The 25809-nt window shown below is 56.0% G+C and overlaps 1 protein-coding gene across 2 annotated transcripts in view; it reads right to left on the reverse strand.

Moving 5' to 3' along the window:
• Positions 1 to 299: 299 nt before the first annotated feature.
• Positions 300 to 25809, reverse strand: part of BCAS3 (BCAS3 microtubule associated cell migration factor) — a 589830-nt gene continuing 564320 nt past the window's right edge. The window contains exons 24-26 of one of the 2 annotated variants that reach the window (XM_068975809.1): positions 23169 to 23336; positions 12649 to 12714; positions 300 to 1048 (exon numbers count right to left, since the gene is read on the reverse strand). In XM_068975809.1, coding sequence (XP_068831910.1) covers positions 900 to 1048; positions 12649 to 12714; positions 23169 to 23336 — 383 coding nt within the window. In that variant the 3' untranslated portion in view covers positions 300 to 899. The remainder of the gene's footprint in view (positions 1049 to 12648; positions 12715 to 23168; positions 23337 to 25809) is intronic. The other variant, XM_068975810.1, reaches the window with a different exon arrangement.

Here is a 25809-nt window from a genome sequence, read left to right on the forward strand (position 1 = left end):
ACCCAATGGCTCCAGTGACAGGCAAGAAGGTCAGAGGATGGGTTTGTCAGACGCCACCCAAGTTCTGGAGTAAACATCCTCCTCCACCTTCCTCCCTGCTCCCTGACTCCCCACCTCCCGCACTCGTCCAGGTGGGGGCGTTGGGCGCAGGGCCATGCGGTCAGGCTCCCAGGACCCTGCTCGGTCCTTGGAGAGGACCCTGACCCCAGCCACTCAGGGATGGACACCAATTGCAGCGTGATTTATTGAACAAGACGTGCACTTTTGGACAGGGCCTCAGAAACCACGGTTTCCTTCACCGAACAGTACAGGATCAGGGTACAAGGGCTTACAGACAAGAAAGACAAATCCTTTCTATGAGCCAAAGAGGGGAGAAAAGAGGAAGGGGAGCTTCTCTTTCCCTCCTCCTCCCCTAATACTCCGAGCCTCAGTTCAGCGCCAGCGGGACGCTGGGCAGTGTGTGCTGAAGCCAGGCCTGGGTCGGGGCTGGCCGCTTGGGGGCCAAGATGCCCGCCGAGCCATCCCCGCTCCCCACCCTAGCCACCCCCCCACCCCACCCCACCCCCCGCAGGAGCTGAGTTAGAAAATACAAAAGCGGTCCGACGCGGGACGTCACGTGCAAATGGAGGCGGGGACGGAGCTTCTGCAGAGTCTCGGCCGCGGCCTGCCCCACGACGGGGGCAGAGGTCAGCGCCGGCAGAGGTGCTTTGGAGAAGGGTCTCTTCTCGATCCAGGAGGCTGGGCGGCTGTCATCACGAAGCTTGGGAAAGGTGGTGGGTTCAAAGAGGAGCGGAGTCTGAAGGGTAGGAGCAGACGGGGGTGGGGGCGGGGGGGGGGCGCGTCTCCCTCTCCCTCCGGCAGGAGAGTGGGCCGGCCAGCCTGAAGCAGGCTGCTGGGACCTACGGGAAGCTGGTAGGGAAGAGGCTGAGGGGCTGACTCTCGTTGGTGGGCAGTGGAGATCGGTAGCCGTCGAAGTTCCTCGGGATGCTGCCGCTGGTGGAGCCCGAGCTGTTACTCAGAGTCTCGATGCTTCCCTCTCGCTGGAGTTCTGTAAGACAGGAGAGAGGGCCAGGCCGGGTCAGGGGGCGTTCTCAGGGGGTAGGCGGGTGGGTGTGCACTCTGGGCCGGCTGCCTGCCCCGAGGCCAATCTGGGCCCACTGACATCCTTCTACGGTGGGCAGGGTGGAGGGGGGGGGGGTTGCCCAGGGAGAAGCCCGCTTGGCTGGCAGGCTCCCGTCGCTTCCTCAGCGTGTGAACCCCGCTAGCCAGGAGCATGGCTGCCCTGATGATACATCTGGACCACACTGCCACTCGTAGGGCAGGTGCCCAGGCCTGGCGCAGACTCGTGCTCAGCCAGCTTGCTTCCCAACTCCACGAGAGGCTCCTGTTCTGGAGCTCCTGGTCTGGCAGGAGGCAAGAAGTCGGGAGGCAGGAAGGACCGAGGCGTCCCCGTCTGGTCTGTCTGCCCCTCGCCTCTCCTACCAGACACCCAGGCTCAGCCACTCACTTGCTCACGCATCCTCACCCACACCATCTGCCTGCCTGCCGGGCCCCTCCTGTGCCCTCCCCCTTCAAGGGGGAGTGCCTGCTTTGAGAGGGGCCTACTTGCCTGGAGTGCCTCCCTTCCCCTTCCTCTGGGCTCCCACCTGTCCTGGAGACCCCTCTGGAAGGGACGTACTCAGGGTCCACCCGGGAGTCAGGTCAGGAGGCTCCCAGGCCCTCCCCTGGCGTCTGTAAGCCAGGCTACCATCTTGGAGATGGCACCTGGCTCCATCTCCTTCCACTATGGGCACCTTCCTCAACTGCCCTGCCATCTCTTGACCCAAGACAGGTACTGGGGTGGGTGGGCTGGGAACAGACTTCCCGGCATGCTGAGTGCAAGGCAGAAAGAATTACTTCTTGGCTTTCTGAGAGTGGTCAGTTCCTATCCCCTCTCCCTCACAGTGAGATGTGGGCATACATATCCCTTGGCAAACTCTGGGCCTCAAGCCAAGATGAGGCACCTGCGGTTTCTCCTTCCCCAAGGTACACCTGCCTGGGACAGAGTGGGAGGGAGTCTTGCCTGTCCACTCTGGACACCCAGGCTCTCAAACTGGTCATTTGAGATAGCAAACGAGTGCGCTCAAACATGACATGTGTCTGGTCTCTTGTGCCTGCAGTCCGTGCCCAGGCCCCCTGCCACCCTCCACGCGCAGCACAGCTGGCTTTGGTTAGGGGATGGGTCACGGCCTTCACTCCTGGGCTAGCCACCACCAGCCAGCCAGGAAGTGACCACTGACCCCCACTCCCCGTGGGTGAACCCTGAAGCATGCTGGTGGCCCAGCAGCAGCAGCAGCAGCAGCCACAGAGTGGGTTGGGGGCATCTGTGCTGGCCTCCTTCAGATGCCTCCCGGTTCCAGTGTGAGGGGTGAGGCACCAGCCGTGTGAGGCCCCGGCTGGAAAGGTGTGACTGCAAACCAGAGCCTCTCAGCAGATGAGGGCCATGGACACGGGCTGCAGGCCTGGCGACGGGCCCTGACTGCCAGGAGGCACCGGCTGCCCTGTTGGGCCTGACCCTGAGAGTAAGTCAAGTCATCCAGATACCGCTGGAAAACCCAGACCCCCGCATGGGCTCTCTCCTTCTCCACTCAGCCTCTAGCCTCCCCCTCATTTGGGGCCCGTTGTGCCAAGAGGACGGGACAGGAAAGCAGGGAGCAGACCCCCAGTTTTCTACACGGAAGCTTAGCACTCCAGGAAAGCTCTCCCCATCCCCTTGGTTTCCCGAGCGCAGCCAGGAGGCCCTGACCCGGGTGCCGGCCGTCCCGGCGCTAGGGGGCGACGACAGCAGGCCGGGAGGGAGAGAGGAGGCGAGGCCCCAGCAGGGTAGTAGGGGATGCCGGGCCTCAGGACTCCAGGCCTTGAAGAGAGCCCGGCATGAAGGGGCGAAGGGGCGAAGGGGCGGAAGAGGCAGCCTCCCGGGGCAGGCCCAGCGTTCCTGATGCAAAGTGCAGGCGCGTCCATACCGCCCCGGAAGCCGAGACGCAGGGAGCCTGGGACCAAGCAGGGGACCCCCACTGCCCCGACACAGGCCTGCAGCCACCTCCCAGCAGCGCAGGGACCCCGGCCCGCGAGTCCGCACGGCCGCCTCGTACCCCATCCTGTGAGAGTGCGGGGACAGGTGCCACAGGGATTTCAAGATGACTCTGGGGCTCCTGGGGCCAGGGAGAGCCTGCGCTGTCTTGCTCGTGTTTTCTTTTCACCAGCGAAGTCTTGGGTGAGACGGAGGTGGCCCCCGCCTCCCAGGTGACCAGGCTCCGCTGGACTCATGTCCCAGGCGTCTCCCCTGGCCTCGTCCCTCCTCTCCTTGCCTGTGGCTGCTGCCCACCAGATAACCCAAAGCTCCCTACTGGTCTCCGGACCCCCAGAGCCCCCTTCTCCAAGCCACCACATCCCAAAGCCAGAGCGTTCTGCCTGCAGCATGAACCTCAGCTTGCCTTTCCTCTGCTTAAAACCTTCACCGTCTACTAAGGGTCCTGAGGATGAGGTCTCTCAACGCCTCACCTCTATCAAACTGCCTTCCAGGACCTGCTCCTCTCCAAGACCTCAACCTCACTAAAGTGGATTTGAGGAATTCAGATAATGAGCTTGGGCAGTCTGGGGGCCTCGCGAGGCTGCTGGGTGTGTGCTCATCCGGGGAAAAGCCCTTCCCAGGCTCCTGTGGCCCCCAGGACACCTACTTATCTTTGAAGCTTGGCACACCTGCGAGCCTGTGCTGTCTCCCTGGTAGCATGGCCAGGCCCCACCGCACTCTGTACTGACTCCTGCCTGGGGCCCCCTAGCACGGTGGGCATCGTCTGCTCACGTGTGTCACCGTCCATGTTGGGGGAGTCCCTTGGAGGCCGGCTCTGTGTTTGATTCCCTAGTGCCAACCACAGGGCCTACAAAATAGTTGGTGTTCAAAAAGCAGTTCTTGAATGAATGAGTGGATGAATGAGAGTGAGTGTGGAGGGAAAGGGATGGGTCACTGCTTCTGCAGCTCGGCTGCCAGTGTAAGAACCCGGGGCCCAGGTGCTCCTGCGCCGTTGCCTACATGCCCCGGTCAAACCCCTTGCTCTCTGCTCCCTGAGATAGGACTGTGTGAGTGTGCGAAGCAGACATGGATGTGGAGGAGGGGTGCACACGCGGCCCCCCGCAGGCCACCCAGCCGCCCAGCCCTTTGGAGCAAGCGGCGAACGGAAGTGTGCGGCCTTACCTTCCTCCATCCCGAACACATGCTTTGTTACTGTTGGGTTGTTCGCGGGCGCTGGGCGGTTGGCATTGTTTTTTTTTTCCTTTTTTTTTCCCTTTTGAAAAGAAAAGCATTGAGGAACCTTTTGGGAAAAGATCCGGACAATGATGGAGTACACTGATGTCGGCAAGCAGGAGGCGAGGGCACCAGGAGGTGTGGGGAGCTCACGCCAGGAGAAGGGTAAGCTGGCAGCAGAGTTCTGCGGTGACATGCACGTGTGGGGGGCTGGGGACCAGTCTTGGGGGCCCTGGAGATGGAACTGTTGTGGCAGAGCCGAGACCTCCTTTGTCAAGGGGGCGATGTGGGGGGAGAGGGTCCGTCCCCCGAGCAGGAGGAGCAGCTGTGGGGAGAGGAAAGGCGGGCCTGCCGGCCCATGCAGTGCCCGTGCAGGTGGGACGCAGGAGAGGACAGGAGGCAAAGCCTGCGGTTTCCAGGGATGCCTCCATGTGATCTGACTCAGTGGTCCAGCTCGGGCCACCACCCTCCTCCCCCCAATTCCAAGACCCCCGGGTCTGAACGGCAGTCGTGCAGCTGCACTGGATTTGCGAGGAAAGCCCACCAGAAACCTGCCAGGGCTGCAAGGGAGAGCGAGCTGGGGGCTCGTTATGTGGGGGCCTGGTGGCCTCCCCACTCAACACAAGTATGTGGATTCTGGGTGGTGGGAAAGAGCCCGCTCTTATGGAGGCTGCTCTCCAGGCCCCTAAGATAACGGACTGCACTCGGACGGAAAATCTTACTGTGACCTCATGTTCCCCAGCGCCTCTGTGCACCTGGGGGGTGGGTGCTGGTCTCCCCATTTTGCAGGCAGCTAAACCAAAGAGCAGGAAGCCGCTGGCTCTGGGTACACAACCCCTCGAGAAAGAACTGGACTGGTGGAGACGTGACAACTCCAGGCATCACTCTGACTAGTCCCAATACCCTCCACTGGCTGCGTCCACCCGCTCGCTGCTGGCTCTTTTTGGAAAATGGGGCCTGCCACCCAAGCTGCCCTTCAAGGTCATGGGCGGGACGAGGTAAGCCACAGGGGGTAAGGGGTGATGGAATGAGCAGCAGCTCCAAAGAAGAAGCCTCAGCTCTCATGAAATAAGCAAAGGACCGAGAAAGCCACCCTCACTCTATATGGAGCCTGGCAAATTTCAAAGGTCTTGGGGGGCGGGGCGCAAACAGGTGGCTGGCCTTGTCAGGGAGAAGCGACCCTGGTTCCCTGGGTGTGTATGCCAAGGGAGACCCAGGGGGAATGGAAGGAGGCAGGAGCCTGGCTGCCCACAAACGCTGCCCCCCTCTTGGGGTGGGCCTTGCAGATGAGGGACATGAGGGAGATGGTCTGTCCTGGCCCCTCGACTCTCAGTGGGAGACTGCGGCCCCTCGGCCAAGGCAGGGGCAGTGGAGACCGGCTCCTGGGAGATCTGGGTGGGTGCTGATGGCCAGGGCTGGCTCCACCTGGGGAGAGGCAGAGGATGAGCCAGGAAGGGGACACACAGCCCCGAGACGGCACGGGGGGTGGGGCATGAGGAAGCCCCTCCCTCTGGAGTGCTGGTCCCCGAAGAAGCTGCTTCACCCTGGAGGGCCTTCTTCCCTGGGCCTATCCTCTCCCCAGTGTATAGACCCTTCACTCCCTCGAGGCCACTCTACGCCTGGCAAGGCAGGGACTTTTGGGGACACCCTGGATGCAGGTCTCTCTAAAGCAACAGTCACTTTCCTAAGCATGTGGTCTTGGTTCCCCCAACCCCGGGGAGGCATGAAACCCTGAGGACACAGGGTCTCTGTGAGTTTCAGGGAGAGCTGCGGTGCCCAGGAAGGCAGGGGACCCGGGGGGGGTGGTGTCAGGTGTGACGCACTACCCTGGGCTTGGCCTTCGGGCCTCTTCCAGGCCAGATAGCAGTGGGGGTGGCTGGAAAATCAGAGCCCCCAGGGAAGCCCCGGTCTCTGGACTGAGAGGGAGGCCTGTTTCGGGGACCAGTGAGGGCAGTGCTGTGCTTTGGGGAGGAGGGTCCCTGGGCCCCCTGGTTCAGCCCCCAGGGCCCCCTGGCACTTCTCTTACCACAAAAGGAGCAGCGTTTGCTGCGGGGCCCCTCTGGTGTGCTCAGAGGCTCCAGCCAGCCCAGCTCTGCATGCTCTCGGCCTCTCGATGCTGCTCATTAAAGGGATTAGCAGAGCACTTTTATTGGGCCCGGCTGCAGCCACACACCCCATTCCCAAGCTAACCTCCTGGGCAGCCTGCGGGGAGCAGGATGAGGCCTCAGGGCGGAGTCTCAGGCAGCACTGGCCACAGGCTTCCAGCAGAGAGAAGGGAGGGGTCCCCCACCCCGCCCCTCGGCCTCAAGGCGCAGGTTGGGGAGGCAGATGAGGTGAGTGGTTCAGAGAGCCAGCTCTGGGCCCTGCGACCTGGGAGACTTTAGGCAAGGTCCTCAACCCCTGTGCCTCAGTTTCCCGCACAGGAGGCTAGCAAGGTCTGTTTCATGGTGTGCTTGTAGAATTAAATAATGCATGCAGAGTGCATCACAAAGTGCTTAAAGCTTCCAGTCAGCAAATGTGAGTTTCTCCCATTGCTGCAATCGTATTAGTGATTGTGATTACCCGCAAGACCTTGCTGGGGGTGCCCTCCGGCTTCCCTCCCCCGGCAGGTGTCCCTGCCATCCAGACCCTCACCCCCACCCCTTCCCCACTGGAACCCTAGGAGAGTCTTTCTTTTTAATCAAGAAATGGCCTGAAGAGGAAGATGGCAGATATGTGTTTACAGCTTTTCATTTCCCTCCTTGCCTCTTTGGAAGTACCCTCTTCCAAGCTGGAAAATAAATTTCCAACCCTGTTGACGTGCATTGATTTTTCCCTCCTGCGTGCACCTCCCAGTTCTCCCCTGTCAGCAGGACCTGTGGTTAAGCCCCCTGCCTGGGTTGGGCTCAGTGGTACCTCTGAGGAGCGATGGGGGGTGGTGCAGGCAGAGCACAGAGCAGCCAGCCAAACTGCCCCATCCTGCCCAGTGCCTAGCTCAGAGGAGGTCTGCAAACAGAAATAATCTGGGTTCCTTTCCATGGTGAGGGGTCTTGGCTGGGGGCAGGGGGAGGGATCCTCTGACCCAGATCTTCAGCATCTTTCCTGCAGCCCCCTGGGATATACAGTGAGAAGACCAGGGGACCACAGGATGGCTTCGAGCTCAGCAAATGGTTCTAAATGGGCTCTGCCCCAAGCAATGGACATTATCCACAGGGGGCCTTCCAATGAGGGCCTGGGACCAGCTGTGCAGACTCAGAGACAGAGGTGCAGAGGACGGGGGGCGGTGGCTGGCCGCCTCTGGCAGGGCTCAGCTTCCCGTGCAGGAAGAACCCAGAGATGGTCTGGATGCCAACGAGGGGGCGGTCCTGGCGGATGTGGCTCTGGGCTGCTTGTCTCACACCAGCCCTGGGCCTGGAAACTACTGTCCTCTCTTCCAGAGTGTCACTCGGGGAGGTGAGGGGGTCTCTTCAAGGAGAAAGAGGGGGGAGTCAGCTGAGATCACTTCCTGAAACTCGGACAGCTCTGTCCACACTGTGGGCGAAGCCAGCCTCAGCCCCAGGGCATTTTTCAGGTGGTTAAAAGGGCAGCAGTTAAAGAGGAGGCGACCTGCAGGGGGGCCCTGATTTTCTTCCCACTGGACACACCCACCGTGGCTCCTCCTGCCCCCTCGGCCCTTCAGGGTCGCACCCTCAGGCACCCCTACCAGGCTGCAGAGGTGCCAGCTGACCAGGGACCCGCTTCTGTACCCACGCCAGGTCTTGGGGGCTGGGTGGGGCTAAGAAGGTGTCCTCTTTCTCCTCCAGCAAGGAGTTTCTGCTCCCCTCCCAGGCTTGCTTGTGAAAGGAAGGAGGGCAGTTTCCCACAGTTGAGGGGCTGAGGATGAAAAGGCCCTTCCACGTTCAGATAAGGGGAACCCTGATCTGGTCGATGGAATAAAGGAGTGGATAAAAAGATGGCTAACAATGGCCTGGGACTCTCCCGGGCTCCACACCTGTGTCTGAGCTCTGAGGCCGCCTACTTCCGGGCCTCTCACCGCACACTCAGCCTGGGGTCCCTGAGAGCTTGTGCCCCCGGCCCCTGAGTCCTGTAGCCAGTGAGCAGGCACACGCCTTCCTTCCCGGCAGGAGTCTCTTCCAACCCAAGTGCTCCTGCAAACCTGCTTTCTTATCTCCCTGCCCAGCTCTTCTTCCTGGCTGTCCCGCAGGTACTGAGACCCTGAACATCGCAGGATGAGGCCAAGGTCACATGGCCTGCCTTGCCCCTTCCCTCTCCCCTTCCCCAGCTCCAGACGTTCAGGGCAAATACTTGCTGCTCTTGCCTTGGGTCCCTTGAATTGTTTCCCTCGGCCACTGGGGCCACGCATGGGTGCCTAATAACCTCAGGGTTTGGGGGAGACTTGGGGCCTAAGGGAGACCCCAGTCCTTCTGGGCATCCACTGCACCACCCCCCGGAAGATGAAAATCATGATCAATACCTGGAAAGGATGGCTAAGGAGACCATCAGGTGGAGAGCCCTCTCTGTGTCTGGAGGAAAAGACACAGCCCCTTCCTTCCCTCCAGGAGGATAGGTCCTCAGGGCTCTGGAAAAATCCTACTCAGAGCAGGCCAGTCTGGCATTAATACGCGAGGCAGGGACAGAGAGGCAGGCTAGATCCTGGAGCTCCTGGTGGGCCCAGTGGGGATGACACAAGAGGCGCATGCCGGAATGCCAGGGAAGAAATAATCAAAGAGGGAAAAAGAAGGGGGGAGGGAGGTGTGAAGAATGAGGAAGGGTCAGTGTTCAAAAGGTGTCCTCCACCTGCAGCTGGGTGTGTATGTGTGCATGTGTATGCATGTGTGTGTACATGCGTCCACGTGTGTGCGCGTGTGTACGTGCATGCGGGCATGCGTGTGTGCTGGGGTGGGGCAGGGAGCAGAGCATCTGAGTTCCAGGCAGAGCAGCTCCCTGCCCAGCCTTAGACAGGGGGTTACCCAGGGGTCTGGGGGCTGCAGCCTTTCCCTGAGGCCCCTCCCACCACAGCCATGACGTAGCACCAACTCCAGGCAGGGAGAGACCCACTCCCAGGAGCCCCACGTGACCCAGGCCCTCTCCAGGCTTAAGGGCAGGAGGGCAGGAGCCCCCATCCCGGCCGCCCAACAGCACCCCATGCGCAGGGACCCTCTCAGGCCCATTACATCAGTCTAACTGTAAATCCAGACCCAGGCAGAGTGAGTCCTGTCATGGAGTATTACACATGGGGCCAGCACGGGCGGAGCCGATCTGGCTCATGATCCCGGTTTTGAGTGATGTGATAACTCTGGCTGGAACGTGCTTGAGATCAGCCTGATGGAGGAGCGGCCTGGAGCCGACCCTCCCAGTGGCCACGAGGAAGAGGCAGCCGAGAACTAGCCCTAAACCCCGCTCTGCCGCAGACGTGCTCAACGACCTGGGCAAGTCCCCGCACCCCTTCTCCGCTTTACCACGTGTCAGGCAGGAGGGCAGCGGCTGCCCTGGTGACCTCACAGGCCGTGTGAGGCTCTGAAGAGAGGAGGATGTGAAGGTGCTTCGAGAAGCAGGATAAGCCCTGAGGGCATGGCAGAGACTCTCACTGCAGTGGGCTCCTGGCTAGAGAGCTGGGGGTGCCGTCTCTGAGGCCCCTGGAGAAGCGGTCCTCACCCAGGATGGTCCGAACCGCCCCCTCTAGCCCCAGGCCAGCAGCACGGCCCGGAGGCAGAGCCTCGGCAGATGGCACCTGAGACAGACGTGGCGGGGTGGAGCGGGGCATAGAGCTAAGGGATGCCTGGCCAGGCTCTGGGAACAACCTCCTCTGCGCATGCCTGCACGTGGTGCCCCGCGAACAGGCTGCTCAGCACGTCTCCGGGGAGGACACGGGCTCCCAGCGAGGAAACTGTCCCAGCGAACCAGGTGTCCAGCAGCCAGCCTCAACCTGCCCTGCCTCCTCAAGTGGGGTCTTCTCAAGACCCTCTCTGGGGCTGTGAGATGGCGCAGTGTGGGTTGCAGATGGCAGGGGAGACGCTGCTCCCCAAACGTGGCTGGCCTGATGGGCTCGAGCCACATCTGGTTCCCATTCAAACGTCCAAACGTAATTAAATTCTCTCCGACGCAGCGGAAGAGTTTGGTAAGATGTGGCTTTCCCCCTGCCACTGGGGTTAAGAAATCACTGCCTCACACTCCGGTGGCTGACCGGCACTCCTCTCGGCCACTGATCCCTCCTGCTGCACCAAGGAAGGGCCTGTGCTCGGCTCTGTTTTCTTGGGCTGAAGGGGCCGGGGCCCTCCCAGCAAGGAGGAACAGCCGAAGCCAGAGGTCCTGGGGGCTTCGTCGGGGCGGGGAGGCGAGCCACCCTGGGCAGACAGCTGTGGGACCCAGGCTCACCCTGGGGACACACCAGTGTCTGGATGTGCGGGGTCTTGTGACACCCTGCAGAGGGATTCCCCTCTCTGTAGCTCCTCACAGCAGGATGTGCGTGCATCTCTAGCCTGCCTCTGTGGGCAATGCAGCCTCCCCCAGTCAAGCCCAGGGTTGAGGGGCGGCTGCCCACCTCCCATGCACGGAGGAGGGTTGCAGACAGCCAGGGGCAGCCCGGGAGCCTGCCTGAGGGACCCCCAGGGCCGCCACGTCACAGGGGCTTGCTGGTTGCCTCTGGCCTGTCAGAGCCCCAAACGGGTTAAGGGGCAGCTGGGTCCAAATGCCGGGCCTTGGTGGGATGGAGGGCGGTCCCTTCCACAACGAGGAGGTCCACTCACCCGAGGCATTGGTGCCTCTCCTGGCCTCCTATTCAGCCCCTGCCTGAATTCAAGCACAGTTCCCTGGGCGGGTTTGCCTTTTCCAGCTTCCTTCCCAACTGAGCACCTTCAGTATACGGCTTCTTTTTACTTAGGGATTTATGGCTGTCACGGTAATGGGTTCCATTCTACTTCTCTATGGCTATTTTCCTAATCATTGTGGTATAGGCTTTATGAGACTTTTTTTTTAATATAAAATAAGTCGGGGTATTATTCTTTTTGAAACGATCTGTCCTGCGAGTTAATCACTTCAAGAGGGTGTGGATGCTCCCCAGAGACAAACGGGGGCTGGGAAGGGGATAATTCTGGTGGGGGTAAGCGAGAATCTTCCAGATTCAAGAGAGGTCCCTTGATGACTCTAGGCCAGGTTGCTCACTGACACCCCTGTCTGAGCTCTAAGACCACTTTTAGGCTCACAAGGCATTTCCACACCAAAGAACACTCACCCTGGGCCCAGCACACACAGCAATCCCAGTATTGCTGACCTGGCTCTAAATAGGAAGAATTTTGTATATCTGGTTCCAAATGGTTAACGGTTAGTAATGGATTTAATTTAATTTCTGGGTGGCATGACCGCCAAGGCCATGTGTCTGGTGCCTTCATATCAGTGAAGGTTTTAAGGAAATAAACCCAGTTCATGGATCAGTCATCCTAGGCCAAGCCTAGCCAAGACACTGGCGCTGGGGTCAAGGTCTCTGTGGCCCCCGTTAGGGTCCTGGCCTAGGATCCTGAACCCATAGTCACGAGTCTCAATTAATCGCCGTGGCGCCGCCCGCTGCAGAGGAGAAGGTGGGCAGACGCTGCGTTAGCCTTTGTGCTCTGCGCACAGACTGCCTGCTGGTGCCGGGGCTCTATTCATTATTCAATTCAGCTCGCTCAGACGAGCTTTTCCATTTGCTCCTCCAGGAGGAATAACAAATCTAGAAACGCAGTTCCACTTTGCTGTATTAAGATATTGATTTGCCTGCCGAGTGGAAGTGCATTTGTTCCGTCACCCCCCTCCTGTGGGCAGGAAGGGGTTAACCAAATGTTTATCACAAGGCTGGCTTCAGAGTTGAAAGTAATGTGATCAGTAATGAATTTTGTGTTACATTAGGTTGTATAAATGGACAGACAAGCGCAGACAACAAGTGGCCAGGAGTCGGGGCTAATCTAATGATGTAAAAATAGAGACAGCACCAATTATACTAGGGGCCAGCTCCAGGCTCCTGCAGGGACTACAAATGAATAGGTACAAATCAAATTACTCACTAATAGACGCACTACAAGAGGGGCAGTCAATGGTAAATGCATTAGAGCCTAGTGACCTCTCTGCTCTGCACTGCAGAATCCGAAAATTTGACTTCCATCTTAAAAGTGGGGGGCGGGGAATGAGCTTCTCAAAGAAACTCTTGTTGGGGGAACAACAGCGACTACTCCCCACCCCAAACCAGGCCACGGTCAGAAGGTACCCCCCGTCTGAGTCGACCTCCTTCTCTCGCTCCGATGCCTCCCAAAGCCTGAGCACCAGGGGGTGGGGGAGACGGTGGTGACCTCTGGGGGGGACAAAAAAGGACCAGGGGATGAAGCCCTGCACGTAGGCAAAGACAGGAAGTTACATACCAACACACTTCACAGCCACGTGTCTCTCAGGGGTGGTGGTTTTTACTGCTACGTCAAGGGCTGTGTCTGTATCGAAAATAAAATATTTCTTTAAAGAGGATTGCAACACGGACCCTGCAGGGAGCAGCCGGTGCTGAGATCAGGGGAGGAGAGATCAGAATCTGGTCTGGCCACTGGGAGCTGTGTGGGATGCTTGCGGTCTGTTCTGAGGTGCGGCGCATGCAGAGCTTCATCTATCTCCCCCAAACTGGTCTGTCCTCGCCCCTCTGCTCTTCCTCCCAGTCCCGCCGACTTTCCTGCCTGGGGATGGAAGCAGGGAAGGCTGTAGAGGTCCCGCCAGCACGTGGGCAGCCCCTCAGGTTTTCTTCCTTCTGTCAGGCTCTAAGAATGGAGAGACCAGGCCTGAAGTTCCAACCTGCTGGGCAGGGCGAGGGGGCTGCTCAGAGAAGCCTTCTGACGTGCCCCAACGCATGAACCATATGCTTACGTCGCACGAACCATATGCTTATGTTCAGCTCCCGGTGGCTTGGAGAGGCATCAAGTATGAAACCAAAGACCCTCCAAGCGGTCGTCCAAGGACCCGGCCCACGCCCGAATGGAGGCGGGAGCCCTGGTAGGCCTGGCCCCACCTGCTCCCCCGTCTAACCGAGCCCTAAGGCCAGCCCCAGTCACACACATCGAAGTGGAGAGTGCACACTGGTCCTGGCCAACTGGAGATGAAGGGAACAGGCCAGGAAGATGAGGCCCGGCCCCCAGCCGGGGCAGGGACAGGCACCCAATGGGAAAAAAGCATCCTGAACAAATGAAGCAACAGGATGTCAATTCTCCACAAACTCAATTAAGCACGTGGAGGGGTGGGATTGCAAGCTATCGGGCTTCAATAAACAAAACACATGTGAGGGGGTTGGGGGGAGTCTGGGAAGCCTGGGGCTGGGAGATTCTGCCAACATATCTTAGAATGCCTTCTGGAGTGGGCCTGAAGGTGTCTGGCTGCGGGGTGGCGGGGTGCAGGGGTGGGGTTCAGAGAAAAGTGAGCAGGAAAACAATCACCCAGTGTCAGAGGGTAGACAGCTGACTCTGGTGTGGGTGCTCGGAAACGCCTCCTTCTGTTAAACCCAATCTGATGGGCATGGCTTGGCCTTCTCAGTACAGGCCTCTCTTCTGCTTTAAGAGCTCAGGCTCTGGCTTCCTAAGGGGTCAGAGGGCCATTTCCAACGTTTATTGTCTGTGTGTCTGTCTTTCTTCTGTCACCAGCCATCCCACCTTGGGGGTGGTCCAAACACCTCAGACCATCTTCTGAGGCAGAAGGGCAGAGGCAGGGGCCGAAGGGAAAGATGGGTATTTAACCATCCATGACTGTATTCAACTTTGTTCAGATCTTACACCTTGCAGAAAGGTCAATGGTTAAAGATGAATTCTCTGGCAGAAGAGGAGGAACAGAGAGAAAGCCTCCCTTTTGTTAACCATTTACCCGTGTTCATGTCTTCAGAGAAGGGCCCTTATCTGGGGGGTCCAGTGGCTCTTCTCCACCCTTTGTCCAAGCCTGTCCATTTCCCACAGGAATCCCTGCTTCCCTGTTGAGGCAACGCCTGGAAAGGGGACTCTGAAGATTCACCTGTGAGGTCACGGGGGCACTTCCTCCTTATAGATAGGAATCAGTGTGCTCTGGTTAAAGAATTCAGAGTCAACTTTGGGCAACTGAGAAATGAGCAGAGATGCTTCTCAGCCCAAAACTTCTGCATTATAGCTCTGCCTTTGCCTGGGGCTTTCAACAGCCTTAGGGGAGAAGAAGAGAGGGGTGTGGGGGTGGCGGGGGGCAGAGGGAGAGGAGGCGGGGCAGGAGAAGCTGCCTACCTAGAATGGGCCGGGAACCAACAAGTGTGTATTTTAAACACAATCCCTTTTCCCATTGCTCTGACTGGCTTTCATTGACCTCTCAGGAGCCACAAAAGCCCATCCAGTCATTCAGCAAACATTAACTGGAGTTCAGCTTGGCTCTGCTCCCAGAGCTGGATGCTGGGCAGGGAAAAGGTTGCTGGTTAGAGGTAACAAAGATGAACTGGATTCAGTCCAAGGACCCGGAATTGGGCTAAGACACACCGGACGGGCAGTCTGGCTGAGGTAGGGGCTGGAAGGACCACCGGAGCTGAGCCTTACCCCAGTGGGTTGGAGAAGGGAATACGCCGCTGCTCACTAATGTTAAAGGCAGCATGTGTGGCCTGTCCTGGACCAAGCATCCTGTGCACAGGCAATGCAGAAGTTCAGAGAGAGGGGAGATTAGAGCCTGGTCTAAAAAGGGGACTGGGTAGGGGGCGAGGGCAGCAGGCCCCTGAACAGAGAGAGGTCAGCAGGGCTCGTGCTGGGGATGACGGCCGAGGGTGTCGGCATGAACTATGAATGGGGGGTGACTGTGGAGGGGGTGGAGGGGAGAGGCCGGAAAGGTGCGGGAGCCGGAAAGAGACTCTGAAATGTGACGGCAGGAGCCCGGGCGGTCAGCTGTGGGCCCAGGAGGGCGGACAGGGAGAGTGGGCCCTAACATGAGGGCGGCTTCCTTCTCTGGGGCTCCCGTCTCGAGGGTAATGGGCGGAAATGACTCAGGTGACTGGATATTAAGAACCGGAAGTTCTTCCTGGGCATCTCCTTTTAATCCCACAGCTCTGAGTTATGATTTCACATCAAAGCTTTCATTTTCTCCTCCTTTGTCCATCGTAATAAGGGACATCTACTGAGTGGTGGTGTGACAGGGCGTTTGCACGGGTGGCATGGAGTCTGAGGCGTCAAAGCCGTGTGGGAGGTGGTGCCTTGAGGACAAGACAGGAGGAGACGAGGCGACCGAAGCGCTCAGCATGGGGAATGGCGGCGGCCAGGATGTGAAGGAACAGGAGGCCAATGTTTACTACACGTTGTGGCCTCCCTCTCCCAGGCCTTAGAGAGGAAGAAAGGAGAGAGGGGAAGCTTTCTCTTTCCCCGAGGGCAGGAACTGTGCCCAAGGGCACCCTCAGAGAGCCCGCCTACAAGGGGAGCCCCAGAGAGACAGCACAGGTCTCCAGAAGAGGCAGTGGAGAGGAGGCCCTGAAAGCATTTTGTAAAGACACCGAAGAAGGAGGGGAAAATCTAGGGCCCAACTAGGTAAAGCAGAGAAGGACCTACGGGACTGGCCAAGTTGCTTGGACGATGGCGCTTGCCGGAGAGTAGGGATGTTTAACAGCTAAGAGAGGGCTCTGCGGTGGCTCCCCGGTGATAGAGCCCGCCTCCCAGTGCAGAAGACACGGGTTTGATCCCTGATCCAGGAAGATCCCACGTGCCGTGGAGCAACTAAGCCCCTGAGCCACGACTGAGCCCATGCACCCTAGAGCGCGCACTCCGCAACCAGAGAGTAGCCACTGCTCTCCCCAACTTTTTAGAGAAAAGCCTGCCTGGCAACCAAGACCCAGCACAGCCAAAAACACAAATACACAAAAAATTTAAAAGCTAAGAGAATTAATTCAGCCCCCATGCCTGCAATTATGGTCACGTGATCACATGGCACCTGCGATGGGAGGGGATATTACGGCTCCTGCCGCCTTAGCAGGAAGAGGTCCCCAAGCCTCAGCAGCGAGGCAGGCTGGAGTTCCAGGCCCGTTGGAAGAGCTAATCCTAGACGAAGGATGCAGGGGCCAGCATGCAGGGTTATGTGTTTCGGGGTGCCTAGCTGGTCAACTCCATTACCAATAACTAACACTGGTTGAGAGCGGAATTCCTATAGTCCTGAAATGAAAGCTATTAGCGCGTGTGCACATGCGCGCGCGCGCGCGCGCGCGCGCGCACACACACACACACACACACACACACACACACACACAGTGCTTGGAGTTATCTTTTGCAAAACATAGGTTGTCAGTGGATATTTATTAATTCACTTATTGAACCCTTCCTGAGATCATTTAAAAACTTCACACTGTTCAAAATGTTCTTTCCACGTTAGGAAGGAAAAAAGGTACTTTTCAAAGTACCTTTACACCTTTTCAAAGAGTAAAGGTAAAGATTTCTGACAGAAATCTTTGGAAGACCTTTAGTTGAAAATAAACTCATAGCCTTTTCAGTTGAGTAATTAATATACATTCAGGAAAACTCAGAGGATTTAGCAGAATAAACTAGACCATTGGTTTCCAAACTAGATTACAATTCATCAATGTGTTGCAAAATCAATTTAGTGGGTCCAGACTGCATTAAAAAAATGAAATAAAATAATCCTAGAGTGCTTTGCCTATACTATTGTTTTCTGAAAGTTCTGACTAAGAAATATTTGAGAGAAAGTATACTTGAGCAAGGAAGTAAGTGTATGGAAGGTAAGAGGTAAAGACTGAGCCCCCGCGGGGTTGTAATCCCCAAGAGTAACTGCTTCTGGACTAGAAGAGTCAGTTAAAAAGATGCTGGACACAGTTCCATGTGCTATTCAGTAGCTCCTTGCCTGTCATTTTATATATAGTAGTATGTATATGTTAATCCCAAACTATGCTCAGTAATCCCAAACCTACAGGGGAAAAGAATCTGAAAAAAAAAAATATGTATGTATAACTGAATCACTTTGCTGTAACCGGAAACTACATTGTAATCAATTATATTTCGATTAAAAAAATACTTTAAAGAAAGAGATGCTAGACAGAAAAAGTTGCAGCCTCTTTCCTACCCCGAGAGCTGTGATCAAACAGGAGAATGAAACAGAGTTCCCAGGACTGTGGGAAGCCAGCTCTTGACCATGACTGCTGACTTAGTGAGCTCCTGAGAGTCACCAGCAGCCAGGGGAGGCAGCCTGCAACAGATGCGTGTCAGGAATACTTCAAGCAGCTGATCAGGACCTGTGAATTAGGCCTAAGGGCTTTTGCTATTGGATGTGGGAGAAAACCAAAAAAAAAAAAAAAAAAAAAAAGACAAGTTTTAGCTAAATAGTGATTGAAAGAGTTAAGGTCTAAAGTGACAATGAAATTAATATGTATCTAGGTGTTTATGAAAATTTTTTGTGTTATATTTTTGCCATTTTTGTTTAGTTGCTAAGTTGTGTTTGACTCTTTGCAACCCCATGGACTAGACAGCCCGCCAGGCTCCTCTCCATAGGATTTCCCAGGCGAGGATACTGGAGTGGGTTGCCATACCCTCCCCTCCAGGGGGAATCTTCCCGACCCAGAGATCGAACTTGCGTCTCTTAGGTCTCCTGCATTGGCAGGAGGATTCTTTACGGTTGAGCCACCAGGGAAGCCCAGGTTGTATCTTCCCTCAGACACAAAATGACTGGAATAAGTAAATGTTTTGCCTATGGAAAAAAAAAATCCTATTTTTCTAGAAAAGGCAATATTGAAAGGAATGTCTGCTAAGCGGGAATTAGTCAAGTTATTTTGAGGGGGAGTGATGGAGAGAGGAGGGGGCCGCGGGAGACGGGATTCCAGGCCGAAGGAGAAGTATGTTCAGAGCCCCCGCAGGCAGAGAGAGCACGTGTGCTCAGGGACCCTCCGGGGAGTTGAGTGGGGATGGGGCTCGCCCAGAGCAGGGACAGGAGCCTGGAGAGAGGGCAGTGGCTGGTCACGAAGGACTTGGCGCACGACAAGCCGTGAATCCAGGAGAAGGACAAAGCTGAGGGCAGAGCAGCCCAGTGTATGGATACATGGAAACATGGGCAGGGGACTGGATGATGGGCTTGGAGATCAGGAGAGAAAGCCAGCCTGGAGGCACTTGGGAAATCATCGGTTTATGGATAGTAACCGAGGCCACGGAAGCGGAGGAGATGGCCCTGGATGGATGGAGGGAGGGGAGGAAGGATTGAGATAGGGCCTTGAGACATGGATTTAAGGCTGACAGAGGAAGAAAACTCAGGGAAAGGATGGAGAAGTAGCTGGAGACAGAAGAAAACCAGGGGCGTGCGGTGAGGCAGGAACCACAGCGATATCACTCCAACATCACCGGCCCTGGCTCACCAGGCCAACACTGGGGCAACATGGACACTCGGGGGGACTCTGGGGAGGATGGGCACTGTGGTTGCGCAGGCTGCGGGCAGGGACTGCTCTTCCTCTGGACAGGAGGAAAGAGGGTTTTCAGGGTCTGGGTGCAGGAGGCCAAGGGATTTCGCAAATGCTGACCACTCTCTTCTGAGTGGGAGAGACAAGCTGGTGGGAGTAAGAGATTTGAGGGGAACAGGAAATCTGAAATAGTATCCATCAAGAAGGAAAGAGACCGATTTTAAGCTGGTGGATGGATGGAGCCCAGGTACCATACTGAACAAAGAGCAGACTAATTCATACTCAATAAACAGCAGTAACATGGGAAAGATAATAAAATACAGACTCTCAGAGGACCAGAGACACAAGAGACTCTCTAAGGGAATGAAAACAGGCTGGAAGCCACGGCAGTGAAGCAGGGGCTACAGCGAAACTGCTAACATGGAGGTTAAGTGCAGGATCCCAGACACCCGGCAGTTCCTGCACATCTGCCACGTGCCAGACACTGTTCTAGGCACTGGTGTCTCCTGTGAGAGATGAGTGCAAACTGAGAATCGGGAAAAGGCGCAGAAAGACTGCCTGGGCTCACTGGGGAGTAGAGACTGCACGTTGGCAGAGGGGCACCGACCCATCTGAACAATTCACGACTTTTCTTCAGCCACCTAAGTGTACAAGCAGGGTTGGCTTGACCTAAATTTTGCTTTGCTGAATGGGGAGATGTGATGATGTTAGAGAGAAAGCAATTTAGTCAGTTATTTTCAAGCTGGACTTGCAAATCCCACATGTGATCTAATTATTCATAGACTACTTGGTCAGCAGCCAACCTGGAGGACCGAGCCAACACCTGCCTCCTAGTTAACCATGTTTTAAAATGGATCTTCTCTGACTTTATACGCATGGTGAAAGTGAAAGTGTTAGTCGCTCAGTCGTGTCTGGCTCTTTGTGACTTCACTGTAGCCTGCCAGGGTCCTCTGTCCATGGGATTCTCCAAGCAAGAATACCGGAGTGGGTTGCCATTTCCTTCACCAGGGGATCTCTCCCTACCAGGGAACAAACCCGGGTCTCCCGCATTCCAGGCGGACTTTGCCGTCTGAGCCACCAGGGAAGCCCCATGCACAGAGATCTTGTCCAGCTGCAGGTGCTGAGTCAGCAGGGTTCGGTGGGGCCTGAGATTCTGCATTTCTAATCAGCTTCTGGATAGAGATGTTGCTGCTGGTTCACATACCACTCTTGGAAGAGTAAGGTTTTGAAAGGCTTTGCTTTACTTTGGGGGAGAGCTGGTGTGCACTATGGTGCAGCTTACCAGTGGAATGCTGGGGCTGGCTGGCTGTTACACTTTCAGGAATTCTGCTAGATGACTGAGATCGTGTTGACAGCCTGAAACTGGCTGTAATGGGAGCTTCTATGCTATGGAAATGCCCAAATGCTATAAATCAGGACTTTCCTGCTTCCCTTTGTAGAGCTGGCTGTTAAACCCTCACCAGCACATCACTGGCTAAATCTGTACAACAGTGAAACATGGGTACAGTGGGCTTTGGCATCAGGGGTCATGAAAGCATGTGCCATTCACAGCTTGATAAAGAGGCCACCTGTCCCGGATGTACACTAAACCAAGAACCTGCTGGAGGCATTACAGGGACTGATCGTCTCTGCCGCCTCAGAGAGACCAACAGAGGCAGACGCCTGGGTCACCCTATCTTCCACCCAGAGAAGCAGGTTGTGGAAAGAGACAGGGACCAGGAGGCTCCCTTGAGCAACGGGTGACGTGCAGGAAATTCTCAACCACGTCACACTGTACTTCCCTGGCTATCCCCGGGCAGCAGGCGGACCCTGCTAGGGGTGGGTCAGCCTGCCCTCGCTAGGACCCATGGCTGCACTGCTAGGCTGATACTTTATCTGGAGTTGCGAAATGTGAAGACTCAATCTCAACAAAGGCAGAGGGGAACAGGTTAACTTCCACGATATCTGCTTTACTTAGTGACCTTTAAAATCACGGCAGAGATGGGACTTCCCCAGCGGTCCAGTGATTAAGACTTTGCATTCTAATGCAGGGGGTGAGGGGTTCAATCCCTGGTCAGGGGGCTGGGATCCCACATATCTCAAGGCCAAACACCAAAACACAGAAGAGAAGCCATGTTATAACAAATTCAATAAGGACTTAAAAAATTGCCCATGTCAAAAATAAAAAATCTTAAAAAATAAAAAACCAAGGCAGAGTTTTATATATATATATATAAAACACACACACACACTCACACACATGTCAAAGTAAACCAAATGAATCCCATTTGGTGACAGTTTGGGGAGGAAAATGAAATCCCTCAGCTCTCAAAGGGCGTCTCCTATTTTCTGACCTGTGGGTCAGGCAGTTTTAATTTCCTCTCTCCCTCTCTCTCTTTTTTTAATTTCATGAACCCGCTTAAGGCCACAAAGACTCCTGAATCCCTCAGCTGTCCGGCAGATGAACCACTGCCAGCTTCTCTCAGGTTACTAATGGTCCGTGCCAGGCTGAAGTTCCCCAGCCCGGCCTGAGCGCGCCTTCCCGTCTGACTGCTGGATAATGCAGCCAGGCTCTCCGTGGCTTCCGAAGAAGGCGGCCGGGAGGAGGGCCGACCCTGAGCCGCTCTGGCCCTGGAAGAGTGGTTCCTGGGCATGTGTCCGGTGCCACTGGCCCTGCTGGTGTGAGCGGGGCTGGGCGGGGGCCCAGGGTACAGGGGAAAGCTGGGCTGCAAGTGAGGCTCATGAAGGGAAAAGCTTTTCTTCCAGCTTCTGAGCAAAATGGGGTTAGTAAGTGTTAGTCCCTCAGTCGTGTCTGACTCCGCGATTCCATGGACTGTAGCCCTCCAGACTCCTCTGCCCACGGGATTCTCCGGGCAAGAATACTGGAGTGAGTAGCGATTTCCTCCTCCAGGGGACCTTCCCAACCCAGGGATCAAGCCTGGGTCTCTTGCGCTGCAGGCGTATTCTTTACCATCTGAGCCTCCAGGGCAGCCACATGGGGTTCAAGTCCCGATAATGGCCCTGCTCCTCATCTCTGGGTCCAGGTGGGAGAACAATGGTGTGATGAGCTGCCGTTCACAAGGCAGAGGACTTTACAAGGAGGGCTGAGAGGTGGTGTGCCTGTGTGTGTGGGAGTCAAGGGTAGAACATGGTTGGTCGCAGCTTCCAAGGCCTGCATCTTCCTTTCCAGGGAAGAAGGAGGCATGGAGTGGGGGTTGAGGGGTTGGTCCTCAGAGACGGCGGTCTCCCGTGGCTGGATAAGGCACCTCTCCATCTCTAGCCAACTCTTTCTCTTGCATCTATTCTGTTCGTTTGCCAATTATCACACGAGTGCTATGGGCAGGCATGAAGCTGATGCTGTGGAGATAGAGTTGAGGACAATATGTCTCTATCCTCTCAGGACAGAAACAGAGGAACTGAATGGAATGGGAAAGAAGAGAGGAAAAACTTAACCACTACACCCAAAGATCTGAAAGACCGAGAGGTTCCACAGGGAATCGGGATTGCGTGATAATGTCAGGCATTCTGAGTTCTGCCAAAAATGCTTTGACTCTCAGTCTTGCTGGTCTGACTTCCTGCCCCAGGTGTGTCCGTTTCTCCTCCCTGGGATCCTCTCTCCAAGGAGGCGCATGGAGCAGGGATGAGCAGTTCACGGTAAAGGACAACAGGCTTGAGAGGACAGGGGCAGGCAAGAGCAGGAAGACCTGCAGCCAGGATCTGAGGATCTGTGCTCCATCCCCTGGTGACCTCAGAACACTAAGAAGATGCCTGTCGGGTGGTCCTCCTCGGACATAAACGCTGAGCTAGAGCCCTCACTAACAGCACAGATGTCTAGGAGGAGCTTTAGGAAAAAGGAGAGGCAGGCTGTACTGTAATTCTGTAGAGATGGAGGGGGTTATGGCCTTTCCTAAGTGCGTGTGTGTATGTGTGTGTGTGTGTGCGTGTGTGTGTGCTTATAGCTGCGTGCCTGGGGCAGGGCGCACCCAATCATCCAAGGATGCAAGAAACTGCCCTAGCCCCCAACTGCTGGACTCACTGGCAGACAACAGTACCAAGGCCAAAGGCAGCATAAGAAAAAGCTGTCTGGTGGGGGTGGGGGCGGTGGTCACACCAACCCTGCCTGCTTCATCCTTGCCCCTCGGGCTTGCAGGACCCACTGACACTCGCCAATCTGTAAAGCCTGCAGCAGGACAGAGGAAGGTGTGCTGCCTCAGTGTTCGTCGCCCAAGGGCTGCTGAAACCTTAGTGGGCAAGGCGGTCCCTTTCCCTGGAGAAGGCTGTCCTTCAGGCACCACCTGTACAACACAGTGGTGGAACCACAGCAAGTCTGTAGGCAGCAGTCCATGGAGCAGGGGTCGGTTCCATGGGAACTCCCCTCTGCACTGGGTTTCTCAATACCAGAAGCTTCCAGAATGGATGGCAACCAGAATGTTAACTAGAGAAACACAGAGGGTTAAGACAAACACACGCACCCTCTCCCAGCAGAGAAGCTCCACACCCACAGGCGCTGCTCACGACCAAGTCAGGCTAGGAGTGCGAGGCCACCTTTACCTGTTCCGGGTCCCACTACATCCCGGCTCGGGGACTCAGCCATGGCGTCAGCCAGCCGCTCCCGCAGGCCCTCCTCGGTGTGCTCCATGGAGGCCATGTGCCGCAGCCCAAAGCCCTCTGGCCAGCTCCCGCACACCTCCAGCAGGGTCACGCTCCGGTCGAAGGTACCTGCAGCACACACGGGGACATCCGACCTGAGTCACCTTGCAGAGGACAGGCTGTTCTCGGCGCTGGCCCACCGCCACCTCCCCACCCCCGCCCAGGGCCTGTTTCAGCCCTTCCTGAGGCTGGAGGAAGGAACACAATGAAACACGGATGTGCGGGGCAGGACGAGACAGCTCATGCTACCAGCTCAGGGCGTGGAGACCGCCACGGTATGGGGCTAGTAGTTTTTGAACTGTTTTTTCTTTTTTTTTTTTTCCTATTGAGTGGCTTGTAAGATCTTTATTTCCTGACCAGGGATTGAACCTGGGCCCTCAGCAGTGAAAACATGAAAAAGAGTCCTAATCACTGAACTGCCAGAGAATTCCCTGAACTGTTTTCGGAGGACCTACAGGGTTTCCCTGAAGTCTTCAGGGACCACTTCAGGCTGGAGGTCAAGGGCAACGGAATCCTTGCCCAGGTTCAAGCAAAACTCCCCTACTTGACTCTGTTAACACAACAGGACTTCCCCTAAAGCTTCATTTTTAAAAGGGCTTACTGAGTTCACATTAAAAAAAAAAATGCTTTCAAAGCCACTATAGCCTCTAACCTATACCAAATGTCCTCGTTTTACATCTGAAGCTCAGAAAAGTTACGTCCCAAGATCCAACAGCAGGTCTGTGGGCCGGTTTGGTTCAAGGACTTGGATGTCCTGACAGTTCGGTCTACACCTCATCCTCCTCCACTGCACAGAGTTCCCCAGGACATGCTCATCACTGGGGCACCATCTGGGGGGACGGCAGCAGGAAGGCTGGGTGACAGCATCTTCCCCAAAGATCTTTCCTCCATCAGGAGCTGCAGCCCAGTTCCAAAGAGTACACAGCACTCTGCTGAATGACAAGCTTAGACTTTACATGCAAGATCACTTCAAAGGCTACCTTTAAATGATTCGACTTTATTATACAGCAAGTCTTCTGTGAAAGCTTATTTCAGCCGCTCTCTCTTGGAAGGAGATTATAGTCATGCTCTGTTACTTTAAGCACATACCCTTTCCCCAGTGATTAGGTAACTGAATCCACCACATTTATTGGGCTTGGTTCCTGCCAGCACCAGGAAGATGGGGAAAAAATGCAAATGCCAATGTTTCCCAAAGTTAAAAGTACACCAACACACACTCTTTTTATCGGGCCTTGCTTCTCCTCTTTGATCAGCCGTCAGAAACTATCTTCCCTCGGCAGTCTGGACTGGGCAGCGTCAGCGCACACTCCCTGCCAATGACAGGTGGTAATAGAGAGGGTGCGAGCCCCAGCCCCGGCAGGCGGTCCTGCCTCTGATAACGGCCCAAGCATCAAGGTGATAACCATTCGTAAACACTCCGACAGCCGGTGACTCCATACATCAGCAAAGAGGGCCAGATAATCCTGGGCTCTCCTGACCAGACAAAGGCCCTTGGCCAGTCCGCTGGGATTTCTATGTGTGGCTGGGGTCACTCCTGGCTCCTGAATGTCATCAGCCAAGTTTGGCTTTGATTTATCTCTTGCCTAGTTGAAGGGTGGATTCCTGGTGCCGGAGGAATGGGCAGCGTCTATAAATGCATCTCCCCAGGAAGAGGCCCACCTGGGGCGTGGGTTGCTGGGGATCAGCTTGCTGGGTGGCACCCGGGAACGGGGACCTGCCCCGTACCACATCCTCTCTCCATTGGGCAGGGTCAGGTGATGGGCCTGGGGAGCCAGGTGCTAGGCAGTGGGGCTGGAGTGCTCAGTGTCAGCCCCTCAGAGGCCTGGGCTGTGCTTATCTTGCCCTGGAGCCCACATTCAGTATCAGCATTAACCACGACTCAAAGGTGCCCAGTCCCCAAGGACACGCGAGGACTGATGACACCCAGCGGACTGGCGAGCCCACTGTCCACTCACTAAGTGGGAAGAGGCAGGGCCCCGCATGTCCCTTTTCCATTTCTGAAGTGGAGCTAATAACACTCTGCCCTGTGTCAAAGGAGGGGAGAGATCAAGTGAGGTTCCTGCCAGCTCTCCTCCAGCACCGCCCCACTCTTAGTTGACAAGATCAAGAGCTACAGCACCAGTGTTTCTCTGAAGGGTCTGCCTGGGACGTCTATGCCTAGTAATTTACAGAAGAGGAGATTAACAATAATACACGGGCACACTCCTCTGCCCTGTGCACTCAGGGCTGAGGCAGCAGCTTCTTCTTCTTCTTTTTTTTAATGGACAGAGATGTCCCAGAGCCAGGGAAAGGAAAGAGAATCATTGCTCCTTTTCTCACTTCTCATGAGCACAGTGCCTGCCTTGAGAAAGGTGCTCAGTTAAGGTTTGTAGGGACTGTGCTCGGCAGTCAGGGCAGGTAAGCTGAGAGCAGGACCGGGAGAAATATCAGAAGCCAAATCAAGAAGACAACAAAACAACGCAGCAAGATGTTATAGCAAAAGCTGTGTAGGACAGAGGCCGTGACAGAGGGTAAAGGCCGGAGGAGTCTGTAATATTTTAAG

This window comes from Capricornis sumatraensis, chromosome 8 (genome assembly GCF_032405125.1).
Source record: "Capricornis sumatraensis isolate serow.1 chromosome 8, serow.2, whole genome shotgun sequence".
NCBI classification, from domain to species: Eukaryota; Metazoa; Chordata; class Mammalia; order Artiodactyla; family Bovidae; genus Capricornis; species Capricornis sumatraensis.